The sequence below is a fragment of the Lepisma saccharinum genome, chromosome 1 (assembly GCF_977018435.1).
Source record: "Lepisma saccharinum chromosome 1, izLepSacc3.1, whole genome shotgun sequence".
In the NCBI taxonomy this organism is placed as follows: domain Eukaryota; kingdom Metazoa; phylum Arthropoda; class Insecta; order Zygentoma; family Lepismatidae; genus Lepisma; species Lepisma saccharinum.
Genome location: NC_139229.1, coordinates 20,073,215 through 20,091,769, shown reverse-complemented (window position 1 = coordinate 20,091,769; position 18,555 = coordinate 20,073,215). Strand labels below are relative to the sequence as shown.

General features: G+C 39.6%; 1 protein-coding gene across 2 annotated transcripts in view; it reads right to left on the bottom strand.

The window, feature by feature from the left end:
- Positions 1–1,052: 1,052 nt before the first annotated feature.
- The window catches only part of LOC145985932 (tubulin polymerization-promoting protein homolog), a 40,087-nt gene continuing 22,584 nt past the window's right edge, over positions 1,053–18,555 (bottom strand). Inside the window, exons 3-4 of one of the 2 annotated variants that reach the window (XM_083120108.1) lie at positions 16,859–16,988; positions 1,053–1,401 (exon numbers count right to left, since the gene is read on the bottom strand). In XM_083120108.1, the coding sequence (XP_082976234.1) occupies positions 1,207–1,401; positions 16,859–16,988 (325 nt within the window). In that variant the 3' untranslated portion in view covers positions 1,053–1,206. Of the gene's footprint in view, positions 1,402–13,034; positions 13,232–16,858; positions 16,989–18,555 lie in introns of those variants that run through there. The other variant, XM_083120183.1, reaches the window with a different exon arrangement.

Genomic DNA, 18,555 nt, shown 5'->3' with positions numbered 1-18,555 from the left:
TCAGTCCACTGAGATGCCCACTTCATGAGCTTTCTCCCGCACTTTCAATCTTCGGTCAGCCAGCACCATATCATGGACTTTTATAGATTGTTTCTGGTGTGATGGAGGTTGGCAGGCATCCACTGTGGGGGTTATCTTCAAGGCTGTCCCGTCCAAACTTGAACAGCGTCGTCCACTTGCTAACAGTGGCAAATGATGGGGCAGAGTCTCCCAACACTGTGTCCAATTCGGTTTTGAGGGCTGTCACATTTAATCCCTTCTTCACCAGAAACTTGATGACCACACAAATTTTCTTTTGTTCCATGTTGTCATGTCACTTGCACTTTTCCTCCTTCACGTGCCTATGGAAACCAGACTATTGGAAGAGTGGCGATGAAATTTTCCCTGCACGTTCAGAACAGATGTGGCCTTCTAATGAACATGCTTTTGTCCCAATTGCAACACCATCTCTGACCGATTCTTAGAACTTTCCGAACAACCCTCGTAGACCTTGAACTTTGATGCATGCACATTGGTTGCTGGTATTTTGTAAGGAAGTCACTAGTAGTATATCTTGCAATTTGGGTGCACACTGCAGAAGTCGAGGGCATATTTGCTATTTTTTCGTTTGGTTTCTGACACAATGATCCTAGTCATAAAGATGAAGGAACATTCATGAATACTCAATAGTTATCTACAATGTTATGTAGATAAGAACCAGGGGAATGTAACTACAATCAAGAAGTCTTGGGTTTGATACCCGGTGGAGGCATATTGCACAATGGTTCGGATTTTACTTTAAACTGTTGATCCAGTTTTGGTTAGCCTATCTGTGCATAAAGTGGACTTAAAACAACAACTCAATTAATCTCTTCTCCTTAGCACTAAAGTGAAGTCCTGTGTTTCCAGTTTAATGATTTTTTTGGATATATCGATTTGACTAACTAGAGTCCGTCAAACTGAGCAAATAAGCTAAAAAAACTAAACACTGTTTTTTTTAGTTACATTCCTCTGGTTCCTACATGACGGAATGTAAATTGATTTCTCTTGCAGAGAAAAAAGAAAGAAAAATATAAGTAAAATAGATTGCATTTATTACTTGCGTTTTTGTACAGCAATCAGAGCGAATGCCCGAGACCTTTAGGCCAAATGATATAAGCTAAATGGGTTTCATATTGCATGAATATGGTCCAACTGGATGTGTCAAAGAATTTGACTACTGAACCATTATTTGTTTTGCGAGTGTTTCTTGTCCCAGGTGTTCTTGTTCTTGTATCCTTGAACATATCCATCGTATTCCTCAATATATTCACTACTGCCAACGCCTTGCCCTTGTCCAGTGGAGTTGGATCTCACTTTGTGCATCCCTGTGTATTTCGTGGTGTCTGTCAAGCGTCTTACCACATCATCTTTAGCAACCTCCTGCAAAGGAAGGGATACATTTTTGAGAAATTTTATTGGCATATTATACGGTATCATGTTTGATGTTATTTAATAAGGCATAATTCTCCATAGATTGACAGTTATTGATATTCCTTAAGCCATCTGTACACGGTTCAATTGACATTGAAATAGAGCATTCAAGACAGTTGAAAGGAATTGAACAATGTTATTGGAAAACTTGAAAGGTCTAAAATTACACTTGTGTGCAATCATAGATGATCTTGACAGGATGTACTTGTTACCATAAGATGGCAGGGCATATGGAAAAAAAATGGAATAAGTAATTTAGTATAATAAAGTTATTTTTTGCTTTCTAAAGACACTTGCATTATCATTTTGAAAGAAATATGTTACAGAAGGTTGTTCACTTTATATCCGACCATTTTTGACAGGTACTCACCTTAAGAGATACCGTGCTGCCACCAACGATCATGTTCTATTGGACCCCCAGCATTGTGGACTATCGCCTGGCATCGCAGTTTCCATTGCAGCAAGCTTGGGCGCAGGACAGGCATGGGAATTCTGTCCCACTCCTCCCTGCAAGCTTTCCATAGACCATCCAGGGTGCGCGGGTGGCGATGTTGAAGACGTCGTTTCAACAGTCCAAATGCGCAAAAATCCATTGGACTGGCATCTGAGCTTTTCACAGGAATGACTTCAAACGGAATGACATGAATTCCTAATTCCTCTGCAATTTCCTGCTAAAAACGTAGTGATGTTCTGGCGGTATGACTCGAAGCCTTGTCCATATGGATCATCACCTGTTTCGCATCCATTCCATACAATTGTGGGATATGTCTCCAATAGATAGGTGTCAGAATGGAGTTTTGGAAGTATCTGGCATTCACCTTCACGTTTTTGTCCACCTTGCATATCATCAACTTACCCTCATATCCGAATCCCGTCTCAACCATAAAGCCACAAGGGAAACTTTCCCTCCACTGACGAACAAAGTTGCTGCGCCCCTTTCCGTCAATGTCACAGTATGTGATCGGCCGAATGTGACAACCAGGAGTGAGATGGACATATGATTATCCATTGTGACAACTTTCTTCCATTTGGAACCCGCCAGGTACTTTTCATACAGTTTCCTGCAGTTCGTCTTACATTCGGCAATGTGACGCGGTAGAAGGTGGTGTACACGGGCCTTCCGCACACACTTCAACCTGAGGCACTTGCAAATTGCTTTGTTCACAGTTCACTGTGCGAGGTGAAATCTGTGGGCCATATCACGTTGAGTCGGGGTATTTTCTTGGCACGCCAATCGACGGATCCCCCTTCGCACTACGGGTGACACAATGCTTGCAGCCCTTCTCCTGGTAGTTTTCGTGTGTGAATGTTTTGCAAGGAGAGCCTGTTGTGTGTAACAGGCCACAATAGCTTTCCCAGTAGTCACCCCGAGTGTTAACCCATTCTCCCGACACTGTTTCACAATGCGTATGTATGAAAACTTATCATGGAAAAGGGTTACGTACGTAACCATCCTAATACCGGTTGATTTTTGGTGCCATTTGATAACATTCACTACTAATACCCACGCACCTACAAGGTCAGACACACACTGCTCAACCAGCAGACCCATAGTTCCAGCATGATACACCAGGTGGCAGCACCGAATCGAAAATGGTCGAATATAAAGCGAACAACCTCTGTATATGGTGCAGTATAATATTTTCATAAAAGATAAATATTTTTTCAACAGACATTAGACATTTAGAGAATGTTTTTTATTTTAATTTCATCGAGCTTAAATATTATTTAGATATCCATGACACAAGAAATATTATATTGTTGCATTTTGAATTGAATTTATTATCACATGTGCAGCTCATATTCACAGCTTCCTCAGTGGCAGTGTCTTTTATTGGAGAAAATGAAATTGAGCACCATCCACTTCATGTGATGATCTGGTCCAGATCTACAAATGACCCTAAGAATGCTAAATAAGTTAGCATTGAGTTATGAAAAGACTGCAGAGGGACACATACGGATTTTTTGGATCCCTAAGAGTTACGTTCCACCCTCTGCTTGGTCCCCAGTCATGTAGGCATCCAAGAGAATGAAGCATACGATTCTGCTGACAAGTCTGTCAATGTATATGGCAACATTCTCGTCCACCTTCTGCCAGTTAGGGAATTCCAGAATGTTTTTCATTGCTCCATTTTTGAAAGTGGCAGACAGAGTGGGATGAGCTATGGTGGAACAAGCTTCGCTCTATCAAGCCCACCAGTGGTGCTTGGCATTCCTTGTCCCATCCCTCCTACCGAGAAGAAGTTATCTTAATGTGGCTTTGAATCGGATACAGTTGTCTCACACATTGTCATTTGCTGCAAGGGCTGGACCCTCCACTGTACCGTATTTGCAAAGTTGTTTTAAGTGGTCAGCATATTCTCCAATTTGCCAATTTAATTTACCTCGGACAGAGTTTTAACCTCCCCAACAATTTGTCAGCTAGTCGGTAACGCTTCTGACTACCATGCTCAAGGTCCCGTGTTCGATCCCCGGCCGGTTCAAATCCGGGAACTTTTCTAACGTTGGAAGCAGCTCCGGTGCCCACCCAGCATCGAATGACATGGGTACCTGGGGGAAACCCTGGGGGGTAAAGGCGGTCAGGGCGTGATGCTGATCACATGACCCCCACTCACGACTGGATCAAGAAAGTGTGGGGCATTACCCCCACACCCCCTATACACCTTCATGACATGGTGCTATGCACAGGGGAGCACTTTACCTTTTTATGCTGGGAGATGATCACTGTGTTCAGCCAGTGTTTTTAGTTTTTTGAAAATAGCAGGCCTCTTCCATTGTTTCTGAGGTAGTTTTTAAATTATCCTAACCTTTTTTTAATGTGTTGTGTTTGTCCCATGCAGGTCCCTCTACTACTTGCATTTTCAAACTCTCAAGGGACCCAACCCTTTTTTAAACCAAAAGGTAAGACTTTTAGATAAGGGAACTCTTCTCCTTATACATTGAAGGGTGCAAAATGGCCATACGTGTCGACACACCCAAAACTTTTAAATCAATCAATCAACCTTTGTGCATGTATACAGACTTTGTGTGCACCCTGTATTCATGATTGAATAAATACAGGCAAGGATTTACTTTTGTACTATTTAATTTTATTTTTTATGGTATGTATCTCTTCATAGTACAATAATTTTTTCGTGCAACACAATATCAAATTGAATTCTGTGTGTCAGATCTTTATTCAATAGTAGATTTCTATACAGGGTGAGTCAAAAGCTCCTGACCACCCCTTATAAAATGAAAGGGAGTGTAGATTCCAGCAATTGGTCATGGTAGTAATATGTTAGGCCTAGGGGGAAACTTTTTGGTGCATGTCATGACAACGTCTGCCATCTTGGATCCAACTTCATTTTTTTAAATGGGAAAGATGCATGTGGGGTATGGTTTTGGTGAAGTGAATGATAAGGAAGTTATGGGCATATGAAAGTTACACAATGTGTTCAATATGCTGTTCTTCTTGTGCTATGTACTTGTTGAGATGGTTCTCCCATGCTATCTGGACATGGAGCAATATCTCAGGTGTGATTTGTGCACAGGCAGCCAGTATCCATTGCTCCAAGTGACCCACATCCTGAATCTTTTCAGCATACACGATTGACTTCACATGACCCCACAGGTAAAAATCGAGTGGGGTCAAATCTGGTGATCGGGGATGCCATTCCACTGGCCCACGTTAACCAATCCATCGACCAGGGAACTGGAGGTCCAGATAGTGACGAACCTGTCGCCCACAATGAGGTGTTGCCCCATCCTGCTGAAAATATGAGGGGAAGCTGCCATCCTCCATCAAAACTGATGGAAAAATGTGTTCTTGTAACAACTGCAAGTAGCCCTCTGCATTTAAATTGTCATGAATGAAGAATGGGCCAATGATACGTGTCCCCCCAGATCCCGGCCCACACCATAACCTTCCCAGCACCAAGCATATTGCTAGGATCTCTCCGCAACGGGTTCTCGGAGGTCCAGTACCGCATGTTCTGTTTATTCACTTCCCCATTCACATAAAAAATTGCTTCATCAGAATGCTGAATATGCAGTGCAAAGTGTGGGTCCTGGCGAATTTGCTCCACAGCCAATTCACAAAACTGCATTCTCCTATCCAGTCGCCCTCAGAAAGATGGTGCTGGAGCTGCAGCTTGTAGGGTTGCCACTTAACCACCTTTAATACCCTGCAAATGGAACTCTGGTCTGACACCACATTGCATATACATTCGACGCATGCTGCACTGCAGAGACTTGGCAAACGATGCTAGCTAGCACTGCCCTAGCTGTTCCTTCGTCAGTGGCAGTTCTGGGCCTACCAGATCGTAGCCTGTCCTGGACTGTACCACTTTCTTCGAACCTGGTCAGCAATTTGGACGCTGTAAGGTGCGACACTAGGTTTCGTTGAGTGTTCCGTTTGTTTGAATCATGAGCTACAGCACGGGCACTTCTGCCTTCCCACAGCTTGATAATCTAGATTCATTCGGCCTTGGTCAATGGCAGGGTTCAGCATCTGCAAATGATAACGTAATTATCACTTTCATATGCCCATAACTTCCTTATCATTAAAGTTTTCATAGATCTGACTTCACAAATGAATTCCTGGTGAAATTCCAGCCCAAAACCATACCTCACATGCCCCCCTTCTCGTTTAAAAAAATGAAGTTTGATCCAAGATGGCGGACGTCATAACATGCACCAAAAAGTTTCCCGCTAGGCCTAACATATTACTACCATGACCAATTGATGGAATCTACACTCCCTTTCATTTTATAATGGGTAGTCAGGGACTTTTGACTTACCCTGTACTACGTTCTCTGATTTATTGCAGTCTGGCCTGAAGGCTTTATTTTGAAATGGTCCTAAGAAATTCTTGAATGTGAACCTTGAATACAAGGAGAAATATGATGTGTGATCGGACATCTCTTCCTTCTAATGGGTTGTTCAATGCTTTGTTCAAAGTTCATTTTATTGTTTACAAATGAGATCCCAGGTTTTATTCCTAGTAAGACATTTCAGTGTTCAGTTCCATTTGTTCAGTTGGGTATAGCACATACCATGTTTTGGAACCAGTTTATTATTCATTTCCTATTAGTCTATCTGTGTATGAAGTTATTCAATTTTGCAACGTTTTGACCAACCTAATAGAACTACCAACAAGCAACTAATGAAATGTCAAAACTTTTCTTGCAGTATTTTGTTTCATTTTGTTCTTAAGGTAGTCTCTATAAATGAGAATATCTGGTATCCCGTACATCCTGTATTGTCATGAATGCCGGTAATAGATTATTGAGAATCTTTAGTAAAATCTTGCCCATCCTAAAATAGACGCAGTGATCGATGTTGTGCATCTCCATTACCAAGCATGTAACTCTGATACAGACTACTTGTCAACCAAAGTGAGATGATTCAATGTAATCAAATTTTATAAAATAAAGCTAACTCAAAATGTGTGACTAGTGGATACCAAACTTGCACCACCGAATGGAAGATTTAGTTCATACTACCGTGCGTCCATTTCGATCTGCAGCCGAGAGATCGGGAGAAACGTGGCGGGCGGCGCTGACGGAGGTGCCGACATTTGCGGCCTGTAATGCCCGCATATTTTTATGGACATATGCAGACATTTATATAAATATTGCAAAACTAGCACTAACCTGTGGATCAACAATCAACAATACCATCTACAATATTCTGCAAAACCCAATTACAGAAATTTACTCTACTTACGTTGTCAGGGGGCCGTAATTCTTGCACTATAGAAACTCTGTACGGTTTTAATTTTAGTAGCTTAGTGGCTGTATGTGCTGATGATTTTGACACGCCCATCTCCTGTGAAACACGGCGTAGAGGTTTGTTTGGAGAACGTTCTAACGCTGCACCAATTTCATCGAGTTTTGCTTCGGTTAGAATCCGTCGTTTTTGCTTAGGTGTTTTAAAATTTAACGATCCAGTTTCTCGTAATTTAAGGACAAGACGTCTAACCGTATCTCTATGTGGAGGTGAAACGCCTGGGAATTTCTGTACAAATTGCCTACACACGTCTCGACACGAGTCTGTTTTCACGTAAGTGTCATACATAAAAATTCTTTGTTCTAACGTGAACCTTGCGGCTGGCATTCCAATCGTCTGACTGACACAACACACATACACACTGCAATAACACAAACAAGTAACAGCAAGTAACCAAGAATAACACTCTTACGCACAGTACGAAATTAACACGCTCTTGGTTTACATCTGCCTGCCACTATATTCACAGCTCTGTAGTCGCGAATTAACAAAAAACTTGAGCTAGGAGATTTCGGATTGCAAGGAAGCTCACGAACACCATTAGCTTTTAACGGTTCGTCTGCAGCGTAATCTTGATACAGTGTTGCACATTCGAAACCTCCAAACGATCCCCATCGACACAAAACTCTTTCAAGGATATAAACTTAAGCAGGACGTTACTGGTCAAAACTATGATTAAAATGTTTTACAGAGTATTATCTGTGGCTCTTAACATCATTTCTAAAGCGTATTTATTTGTGTATATAAGGGTGGAACTTGGAAGAATTACAGAAGAACTTTTGCGTGTTATAACACAGGTTAGTGCTCGTTTTGCAAGATGTCCACAAAAATAAGCGGGCATTACAGGCCTCAAATGTCGGCATCTCCGTCAGCGCCGCCCGCCACGTTTCTCCCGATCTCTCGGCTGCAGATCGAAATGGACGCACTGTACTTTATGAATTTGCATTCTTCACTAATCGAAAAAATTAATTTCACGCAAACTTGAGTTGAGGTTTTTGTTTTAAGTACATTTTATACACAGATAGGCTAATCAGGGCAGGACCTACAGTTTAAAGTGGAATTCGGTCCACTGTCCCGCCATGAAGTATCGAATCTGGGCCCATTTGATTACAAGGCAATGACATTACGCTATGCCATCAAGGAGGCCTATATTGCGAAGATGAATTGTCATATCTGGTCTAATGTAGTGCAGTACTTTGGTATACACATAGTGGTCGATATTATGTACAAAACAATATAGGCAAATTGTTTCTAAATTCTAAAATTCTTTTTCATAGTGGCTGCAATAGCATGGCCAGTATCTGAATTGGTAAGCGCTGCATTCCATTCTTTCCCGTTGCTTTCCTGTGACATCGAAGTCGTCCGAATCTACATGCTGCCTTGTAGTATGGTTGGCACTTCACCCGCCGTGCTCTGGGCACAGGTGCACAGTATGGAAGCAGAAGGCAGATGCCAACCAAACATCACAATGACTTCCACTTATTTACTACTCATTAAAAATGTTCAATGTGATAATTTTTTCTAACAAATTTTCTGCATTTAGTGTTATCGATAAAATGTCCAGGTAGCATTGATTGTCTATTCAGTAAACACTGCCTCTGCAAAGTGAAAGTTGCAATATGGCTGCCACGCATAGGGCTGTAGTGAGTTGAAACATGCATTTGTCGCACTTCTCCTCTCAAACACTACCTATGTCGCTGATTCGGACTATGTCGGTAGGCAGATCCTGCAGATGGAACTGTGCTCTAGGTGACAGCACCTGCTGGTTCGGACATGCCCAGTGATAAACTACTCAATATAATTACGAATTTGGAACATTGAGCAATTTTCATGGCCATATTGTGTAATGTTAAAGCAATCAATTGCAAAATATCCATTATACAGTAGTTTCCATTTTTATGTATGCATTTATATTGTACTTTTTTTTCTGTTTGATTTTTAACAGTTTTTAGCTGTCATCATTATTTTTTATTTTTACACCATTTAGATACATAGAATGCAACAATGTTGAATGAATTGCTGAATTATTGTTGTTTTAAGTCCACTTTATGCACAGAAAGGCTAGTCAGGACTGGACCTACAGTTTAAAGTGGGATCTGAACCACTGTGCCATGTGCCTCTACCGGGTATCAAAGCAGGACCTCTTGATTACAAGGCGATGTTAGCAACAATGTTGAATGTGAAAGAAACTACAATATATATTTTGCCACTTCTGATCAAAATTTTCAATCCAAATTATACCATTCAATTAAATAACTAATAAAGGCTAAATGGGATTTCTTGACCTTGAGTCAAAAACCCTGATGGAACTGACATGCAACCTATATACAAACACCATAAGTTTGGTGCAGTGAATTTTGGTGAAGTCCGGAGGGCTCATTTAGCCAAATCCACTCTCCTCACCTCCTCGTTGGTGCCCCCTGGGATCTTTCAAGATGTGAAAGAGAGAGTGGTGTGCGGAAAGCAACGGGAAGCTACCGCATATATCTTTTCCCTACAAAAACTGCAATCATGATGAGTCATTCCAAGGCAAAATATTCCGGACGTAAACTAGCCCCCATTCGGATGTCCGGGAGGGGGATGTCTGGGAAGGACACGTTATGACAAAGGACACTGATGGGGAAAAGAGAAGCAAACAGAAGGTAAGATTAAGGATTGGAACGTGGAATGTCAGAACCCTGTTACAGTCGGGGAAAGCTAGAAAACTTAAAAGCAGAAATGAGAAGAGACAAAGTAGATGTTATGGGAATATCAGAAGTTAGGTGGGAACAAAATGGTGAAATAGTGAGTGATGAGTTCAAGATGTTTTATTCTGGAGGTGATCAACAAGGAAACCGTGGTGTGGGAATAGTGCTAGGACCACGTGTGAGACATAAAGTTATAGCAGTGCGTTATGTGGATGACAGGATTATAATGGTGAAACTTCAAGGAAAGAAGAAAGACTTAGTGTTAATTCAAGTGTATATGCCACATAGTGGGTTGTCAGAAGAAGAAGTGGAGGAAAACTATGAGAAGATAGAAGACTTGATGGAAAAGAGAGAAAGGGATCGTGCATTATCATAATGGGTGATTGGAATGCTGTAGTAGGAGAAAGGCAGGATGGAAGTACAGTAGGAAGATATGGATTAGGTGAGAGAAATGAGAGAGGGGAAAGCCTGGTAAATTTATGTAAAAGAAACTCCCTAATTGTTGGAAACACACTGTTCCAGCAACATAAGAGAAGGAGATACACCTGGATATGTCCAAGAGATTGCAAAAGATACCAGATAGATTACATACTTGTACAAGAAAGATTTCGAAATTGTTTGAAAAATGCGAAAACATTGCCAGGAGCTGACATTAATTCAGACCACATCTTGCTAATAGGAGAACTCAATCTTACATTGAAGAAGATAACACAAAACCAGGTGAGCAAGAAACCCCACTTAGAGAAGCTAAGGGAAGAAGAAGAAAGACAAAAAAATTGCAGAACATTTCCAAGGAAACTATACTAAGTTTAAAGCTAGTTGTAACAACAAGGATGAGATGTGGGATGGAATAAAAAGCTGCTTACAGAAGGCAGTGGATGAAACAATAGGCTACAGGGAAAGGATAAGTGCAAAGAAACCATGGATTACTGAAAGTATGCTGGAAAAATGGAGGAACGGAGAAAATACAGAAGAGGGAAGAAATAATTACAGGATACTGAATAACCAGCTAAGAAGAGAAACTGACAGGGCAAAAGAACAATGGATGAAACACAAATGTGAAGAAATTGAAGAACTGGAAAAAAGAGGAAAGTATGACTTGATGTATCGTGAAGTAAACTGCTTGGGCTTCCAAAAGAAGAAATGGAAAACAATGTGGATGATAGAAGACGAGGAAGGATGTGAAATCACAGACAAAAAAGGAATATCGAATGTGTGGGGAAAGTACGTTGAAGAGCTCTACCAGAAAGAGAATCGCCCAGACAGTCTGAATGTAGAAAATGAAGACGACGTGCCTGATGATGAGAAAGGATACTATATCCTGAATGAAGAATTTGAGCAAGCACTCAAAGAAATGAGGAATGGGAAAGCAACGGGCACTGATGAAATTCCTGTTGAACTTATCAAATGCCTGGGAGATGGAAAAAGAGAAATACTGCACTTATGCAATGAAATCTATGAGAAAGGGGATTGGCCACAAGATTTCACGGAGACTGTTTTGGTACCTCTGCAGAAGAAAAGCAATGCCAGAAAATGTTCTGAGTACAGGGCAATCAGCTTGATATCTCACTCGGCAAAAATTCTTCTAAGAATTCTGAACAGACGCCTATACTCGAAGGTCAGTGGCGAGTTAGAGGAAGAACAGTTTGGTTTCAGGAAAGGAAGAGGTACAAGGGATGCAATTGGTTTACTGAGGACCATTGGGGAAAGATATTTAGAGAAAGGAAAAGAGGTGTTTGTAGTATTTGTAGACCTGGAGAAAGCCTTTGATAGAGTGAATTGGGTTAAACTTTCAGAAATTCTGAAGAAAATTTGGGTAGATTGGAAAGAGAGGAGACTTCTAAGCAACTTATACATGAATCAACGAGTTAAAGTGAGAACAGGAGACGAAATGACAGAAGGCTGTGAAATTGGAAGAGGAGTACGACAAGGATGCTGCCTATCGCCTACTTTGTTTAATATCTATTTAGAAAATATAGTGGAAAATTGTTTCCAGGGAACAGGAGGTGTCAAATTGGGAGGAAGAAGAATAAACTGTATAAGATTTGCTGATGACATGGCATTATTCGCTGAGGATGAAATAACCATAAATAGTATGTTAGAAGAGTTAAACAGCAGCTGTGAGCAGTATGGGATGAAGATTAATGTAAAGAAGACAAAGGCAATGGTTATAGGACGGAAACCAAGGAATATTAATGTGAGAGCAAACAGTGAAAGAATCGAGCAAGTGGATAGCTTCAAGTACCTCGGATGCACTATAAGCAGTGATATGAGCTGCAAACAAGAAGTGAAAATGTGAATCGCAATAGCAAAAGAAGCTTTCAACAGAAGAAAAAATGTTTTTTGTGGACCCATGGACATAGGTCTAAGGAAGAGATTAGTGAAATGTTTTGTGTGGAGTGTAGCACTATATGGTGCAGAAACCTGGACGTTGAGAAGAAATGAAGAGAAACGACTCGAAGCTTTTGAAATGTGGACATGGCGAAAAATGGAGCGGGTAAAATGGATGGATAAGGTAAGAAATGAAGCCGTACTGAAAAGAGTTGGTGACTGGAGACCATCAAGAAGAGGAAAAGAAACTGGTTAGGACACTGTCTAAGAAGGAACTGCCTGCTAAGAGATGCCTTGGAGGGAATGGTTGAAGGAAGAATAGTCCGTGGAAGAAAGAGATATCAGCTTATGGATGATATTAAATTAACTGGGTCGTATGCTATTACGAAGCGTAAGGCGGAGAATAGGGAGCTGGAGATTGCAGTGAAAAACCTGCCAATTAGGCAGAAAACATTGAAAGAATGAATGGTACTTGAATTAATAATTATTATTTTTTCTTTGTTTCTACTTCTGCACTTCTGGTCTTGAAGTGTTGATATGGCATAGAATATATGGAATTTGTTAAATGAAAGTTCTGTACGTCAATATATTTAGATGTTTTAAATGAAACAAATATTGCTTATCATATGTTGTAATTTAGAGAGATGATTTTACATTCTTCCTTGCAGCTATTTCAAGTATGTTCTTTAATTACATTTTTCTTTGCTTTAAGAATTATTGTTGTTGTGGAATTTGTTTATTCTCTTGACTTTCTTGTATCTGCCCTGAATCTCTTCAAGGGAATCTCTGTTAAACACTCATTACTGCGGATGTTTTTTGTCGTAGGTGTCTTTGTTTTTATAGCCTTGCACATAGCCATCATTAGCTGATACGTTTTCACGTCCTTCAATGCCCCTTCCTTTCCCAGAGGAGTCAAATCTCTCTCTGTGACTCCCAGTGTATTTGCTGCTGTCTGTCAGCCGATCAACTACGCCTTGACTGTCAGCTCTCTGCAATGGAAGAACGACACACTTTGACCTTTGTTTGTGCAATGGAATGGTTAAAAAAAGCAACAACTAATAAACTCTGTGCAAGCTTTCTATTGACCTAGAAAACCTGGAAACTTTAGGAGTGAAACGGTCACAGAAAAGTCAGGGAATTTTGTAAAAACGTTCAGGAACCTGGAAAAGTCAAGGGAATTAAATACTAGGCTTTGAAGCAAAACTCATTTTACTGTTTTTTTAAGGGAATATTTTGTATAAGCGTTCTTTTATTTTTCATAATTTGTTTTCAACAATATTAAATAAACTTGATTCATTTGAAAAGCATGCAGACTTATTTATTATTATTATGTTAAATCGTTGTATCTGGGAAAATAATGGAAATCGATTTTTCAAAATTAGTGAGAACCCTAATGTAGCTCAACACCTTATGAGGGCCAGGTTCTGAGAAGCTGCCTTGTTTTTTTTTAATCGATTTTATCCACGGATAGGCGAATTGGGGCTGAACCTGCGGCTTCAAGTAGGATCCGAACAGCGATCTCTCTCTCAATCAGAACTGTGATGGGCTCGTTGGCAAGGAATGTGACTGCCATGCGGGAGATCCAGAGTTCATTCCAAGGATCTCAGATGCAGAATTTTTCCAACGTTGTCCCTTCGTGATGTGGCTCTGGAGTTCACCCAGTCTATAATGAGTGTGTACCTGGGGGAAACCCTTGGGTGGTAATGTCAGCAAGAGCATCGTGCTGATCACATCACCTCCAAAATGTCCGGGATCATGAATATGCTGGGCACTACCTTCAGTTATGTTACCTTCTACCTTACCCACAAACAGGATTTCATCGGGGGGGGGGGGGTTATTTCTAAAACTTTCTCCAAATTCACATTACCATTGTTTTATTATACTTTAATTAATTAATTATTAATACTTGTAATTTTTTAATTAGTTTAATTACTAATATTAAGTAGTAGAGATATACATAAATATATACTGTATATGAAAGCAATAGACCACAATTTCTTTCAAGCTATTCTCATTTTTAACAAATTCTAGGAGCATGTCAACTTTGTTACAAAATAATTGTCTAGTCTATGGTTATATATGATAGGTGAGACATTTTAAGTGTGAAGAAAATCCACAAGAACAAGCAAATATATTAAAATAAATTGAAATGATCAAAGTATGGAACTCATCCAAGGAGCTGCGGTGGCGTAGTGGTAACGTCGTCACCTTGTAAGCAAGGGATCCCAAGTTTGATTCCTGGTGGAGGCATATTGGAAGTCGACCTCTGTGGTGGAGTGATTAGCATAGCATGCTGCAATTCTAGGGGTCCTGGGATCGAATCCCGGTTCGGACATGGATGTTTGTGTTTGAACAAATGAGAATACTGAGAATATAGATAAAAAATTGACAATTGTGAAAATTTGAGAAAAATGGGGGATACTACCAATTAGGGGTATTCCTTTTTTTAAAAAAAGTCTGTAGGGCATCAGACAACCACGGAGATCCAGGTTCGATTACCGGGATGTGTGATCTAAGGTTGAATTTTTCCAGCCTTGTCTCCGCATAAAGTGGCTTCAGGGCTCACCCAGCCTCATATCAATGGGAACCTGAAACCAATCCTTGGGGTAATGGCTGCTGGATCATGGTGCTTATCACATCACCTCCAAAATGGCCAAGATCGAGAATGTGTGGGTCTCCATGCCTTCATGACACGGTACTTACTATAAGGACAGGGAAATTAACATTACCTTTACCTATGGAACTCACCCAGGATGATATTGAGGTGCGATGTAGAATATATGTTGCTAAATTCAACTGAGTCTATTTTTGCATTCAAAAGTAAGTTAAAGGCATTTCAACATATTTTTCACTTCTAGGTAATTCACAATGCAATTCTTCAACATTATTTAGTGATGTTGATATAGATTCAGCATCACTTGAGAGTTCACAAGAGGATGGGAAATCAGTACCGGGATGATTTCATAATAACAGTTGGGCTGAAAAGTTCGTAGGCTAACATAGTAAAAAATATTTTTTTTGACAAAATTCGATTTTATTATTCAATATAGTTGCCTTCGAGGGCGATACAACTATTATAGCGGTCATACAATTTTTCGATGCCATTTTTATAGTACGATTTCTCTTTAGCCTCAAAATAGGCCTCAGTTTCGGCGATTACCTCTTCATCAGTGCTAAATTTCTTTCCAGCGAGCATTCTTTTAAGGTCTGCAAACAGGAAAAAGTCACTGGGGGCCAGATCTGGAGAATATGGTGGATGGGGAAGCAATTTTATTACGGTTGAATATCGCTAAACATTGCTCGGAATCATCAAAACGTTGTTGCTTTTGATCGATTATGAGCACGCGTGGCACCCATTTTGCACACAGCTTTCGCATGTTCAAATATTCATGCACAATATGTCCAACACGTTCCTTTGATATTTTTAAAGTCTCAGCTATCTCAATCAACTTCACTTTACGATCATTTAAAATTATTTTGTGGACTTTTTTGATGTTTTCGTCGGTAACAGCCTCTTTGGGGCGTCCACTGCATGCATCGTCTTCGATGCTCATTTCGCCTCGTTTAAATTTAGCAAACAACTTCTCAACGGTTGATTTTCCTGGTGCAAAGTCCAAATAATGTTTATCAAGCCAAGCCTTGGCTTTACCAGTATTTTTTTCCGCCAAAAAGCAATGCTTTATTAACACACGAAATTCTTTTTTTATCCATTTTTTCACTAACAAAAGCTGCTTCACTCACAATGCTATATCTCACGAACTAATTATCCGGCAGCTGTGAAATTTATACACGTGTCTTTTGAAGGTTAGTACTAAGTAAAAATCACATGGATTTAATTCTAGTAACGCCATCTATGAGTTAGCCTACGAACTTTTCAGCCCAACTGTTAGTTAAGCTTACTGTAGTTCGAATTCAGAAATCAAAATGGCCTGCGGGAAACAATGGGGAGGCGGACTGATGACTGTATTCTTGTCGGCCTAGCCTTTTTCTATACATTAGCTGCTTACAAAGAATGAAGAACGTTCTTTAGTTAATGCTCATTGTTCACACACAAAATATATGTTCGTTGAACATTGTTGCAGCTGAAATACAAAACAACTTTCTTCTCTTTTAAATCATAGGTGCCCTCATATTTTATTTTCAATAATTCGTGTTTATTTTCAAGGCATTCACTCTTAAAGATCCGTGTGTTTGGAATGTCGTGGTTTTCTCCATGCTGCATGGGAATAATAATTCAAATAATAATAATAATTATTATTATTATTATTATTATTATTATTGTTGTCGTCGCAGATCTTTGGCTGTGATAAAATTGGACATTTTTATTTTTTTCCACAGCATTTTCCATATGTATTTCAAAAGCTCAGGATGGGTTAAACCCGGCAACCCACCCTTACGTATGCCACTGCCCACAAATGATGAGGGTCATGCATCACATGTGTTTACAGTAGCTCCTGTAAAGACAGAAAAGAGGCTGCATTTTTTTAGAGCACATATTCATTGCTATCACATGTAATATATCTCACTAAAATATTCACCACAATTTATGTTAATTCCATACATAATAGTTCTCTTGACAAAGCATATAGTAAGAAATAATAGCAAAGAATGCTTACTGTTCCACCAGCTGTGCTTGGAGGACCACATCTGCTCAATTTCTCTTTTACATCTTCAACATCCAGCCTCTTGTCTTGGCACAGTTGTTCAATGTACCTCACAAAATCAGCATACTTGAGAGTCTTTGCCCTACACACAGAAAATATATTAAAATTACAAACTGAATATACCAATTGTCTTGATAATGTATAGGTTACATAGGTTACTTCTCATATGGACACAGAGAAATCAGTGACCTGGTAACACCTGATATTTGATACGGACAAAGTTTACTTTCTGTTTCTTTAAACCATTTAATCATGTGCTTTTTATGAAAAACTAAATATGCTGACCAAGGCAGTAATTTATTTTATTAAAATCATAAACTAAAATGTAACGTTTCAACCTTCTAGCAAGGTCTTCATCAGACTCTGTATCAAGTACAAAAGTAACAAGATACACAAAAAGGGCATTATATATACACACAAACATTACTCCCTCCAGACTATTAGAAAGTTGTTAGGAACTTTCTAGCAGGTGGCTTTCACTTTCCAACTGTACTTTCACCTAAAAGGCTAAACATAATTACTTTCATATAGAATGTGAAGAGATATTCATATAGAATCTCAAGAGCGTGAGATATTCTATATGAATATCTCTTCACATTCTATATGAAAGTAATTATGTTTAGCCTTTTAGGTGAAAGTACAGTTGGAAAGTGAAAGCCACCTGCTAGAAAGTTCCTAACAACTTTCTAATAGTCTGGAGGGAGTAATGTTTGTGTGTATATATAATGCCCTTTTTGAAAAAATATAAATATGCTGACCAAGGCAGTAATTTATTTTATTAAAAACATAAACTAAACGTAACGTTTCAACCTTCTAGCAAGGTCTTCATCAGACTCTGTATCAAGTACAAAAGTAACAAGATACCAAAAACAGGGCATTATATACACAAAACATTACTCCCTCCAGACTAATAGAAAGTTGTTTGGAACTTTCTCGCAGGTGGCTTTCACTATACTTTCACCTAAAAGGCGAAAAATATATACTTTCATATAGAATGTGGGGAGAGGGATTTTATTGGAACTTGAAATAGAAGAAGAAGGCAAGTTAAGCTACCTTGATATATTGATGAAAAGGAAGAGAGGAGAAGAAATTGAAACCGCTTGGCATCAGAAGAAGTGTGCAGCAGGGGTATTCTGCCACAAAAGAAGTGATGTAAGTGAGGTGACAAAAAGAAATTTCATAAAGAATATGGAGGACAGAATAACGAAAATATGCACGAAGGAATGTGAAAAAGAAGGCAAAATAAATAGCCTATGGAAACAGCTGGAAAAGAATGGCTATGAGAAGCAGGATAGACTGGACATAAACAGAAGAAGGAAGAAAAGAGGAAGGAGAGAATTGGAAGAGAAAGAAAAAGATGAAGAGAAAGAAAAAGAGAGGTGGTTTGGAATAAGGAGTATGGGGGAGACCACAGAAAAGATATGCAAAGTGCTTAGGAAAGCGGGCATTAAAACTTACAGGAAGGGAGGGAGAAGCATCTTAGGAATAGCAAAGAATGCAAACAAGAAAAAGGAAAACAGAGAAGAGGAAGAGGAAGGGATTATCTACGAAGTAAAATGTAAAGAATGTCAGAGTGTGTACATAGGAGAAACGAAAAAGAGAATGAAAGATAGGTTGAAACAACATAGGGATGATGTACGACTTAAGAG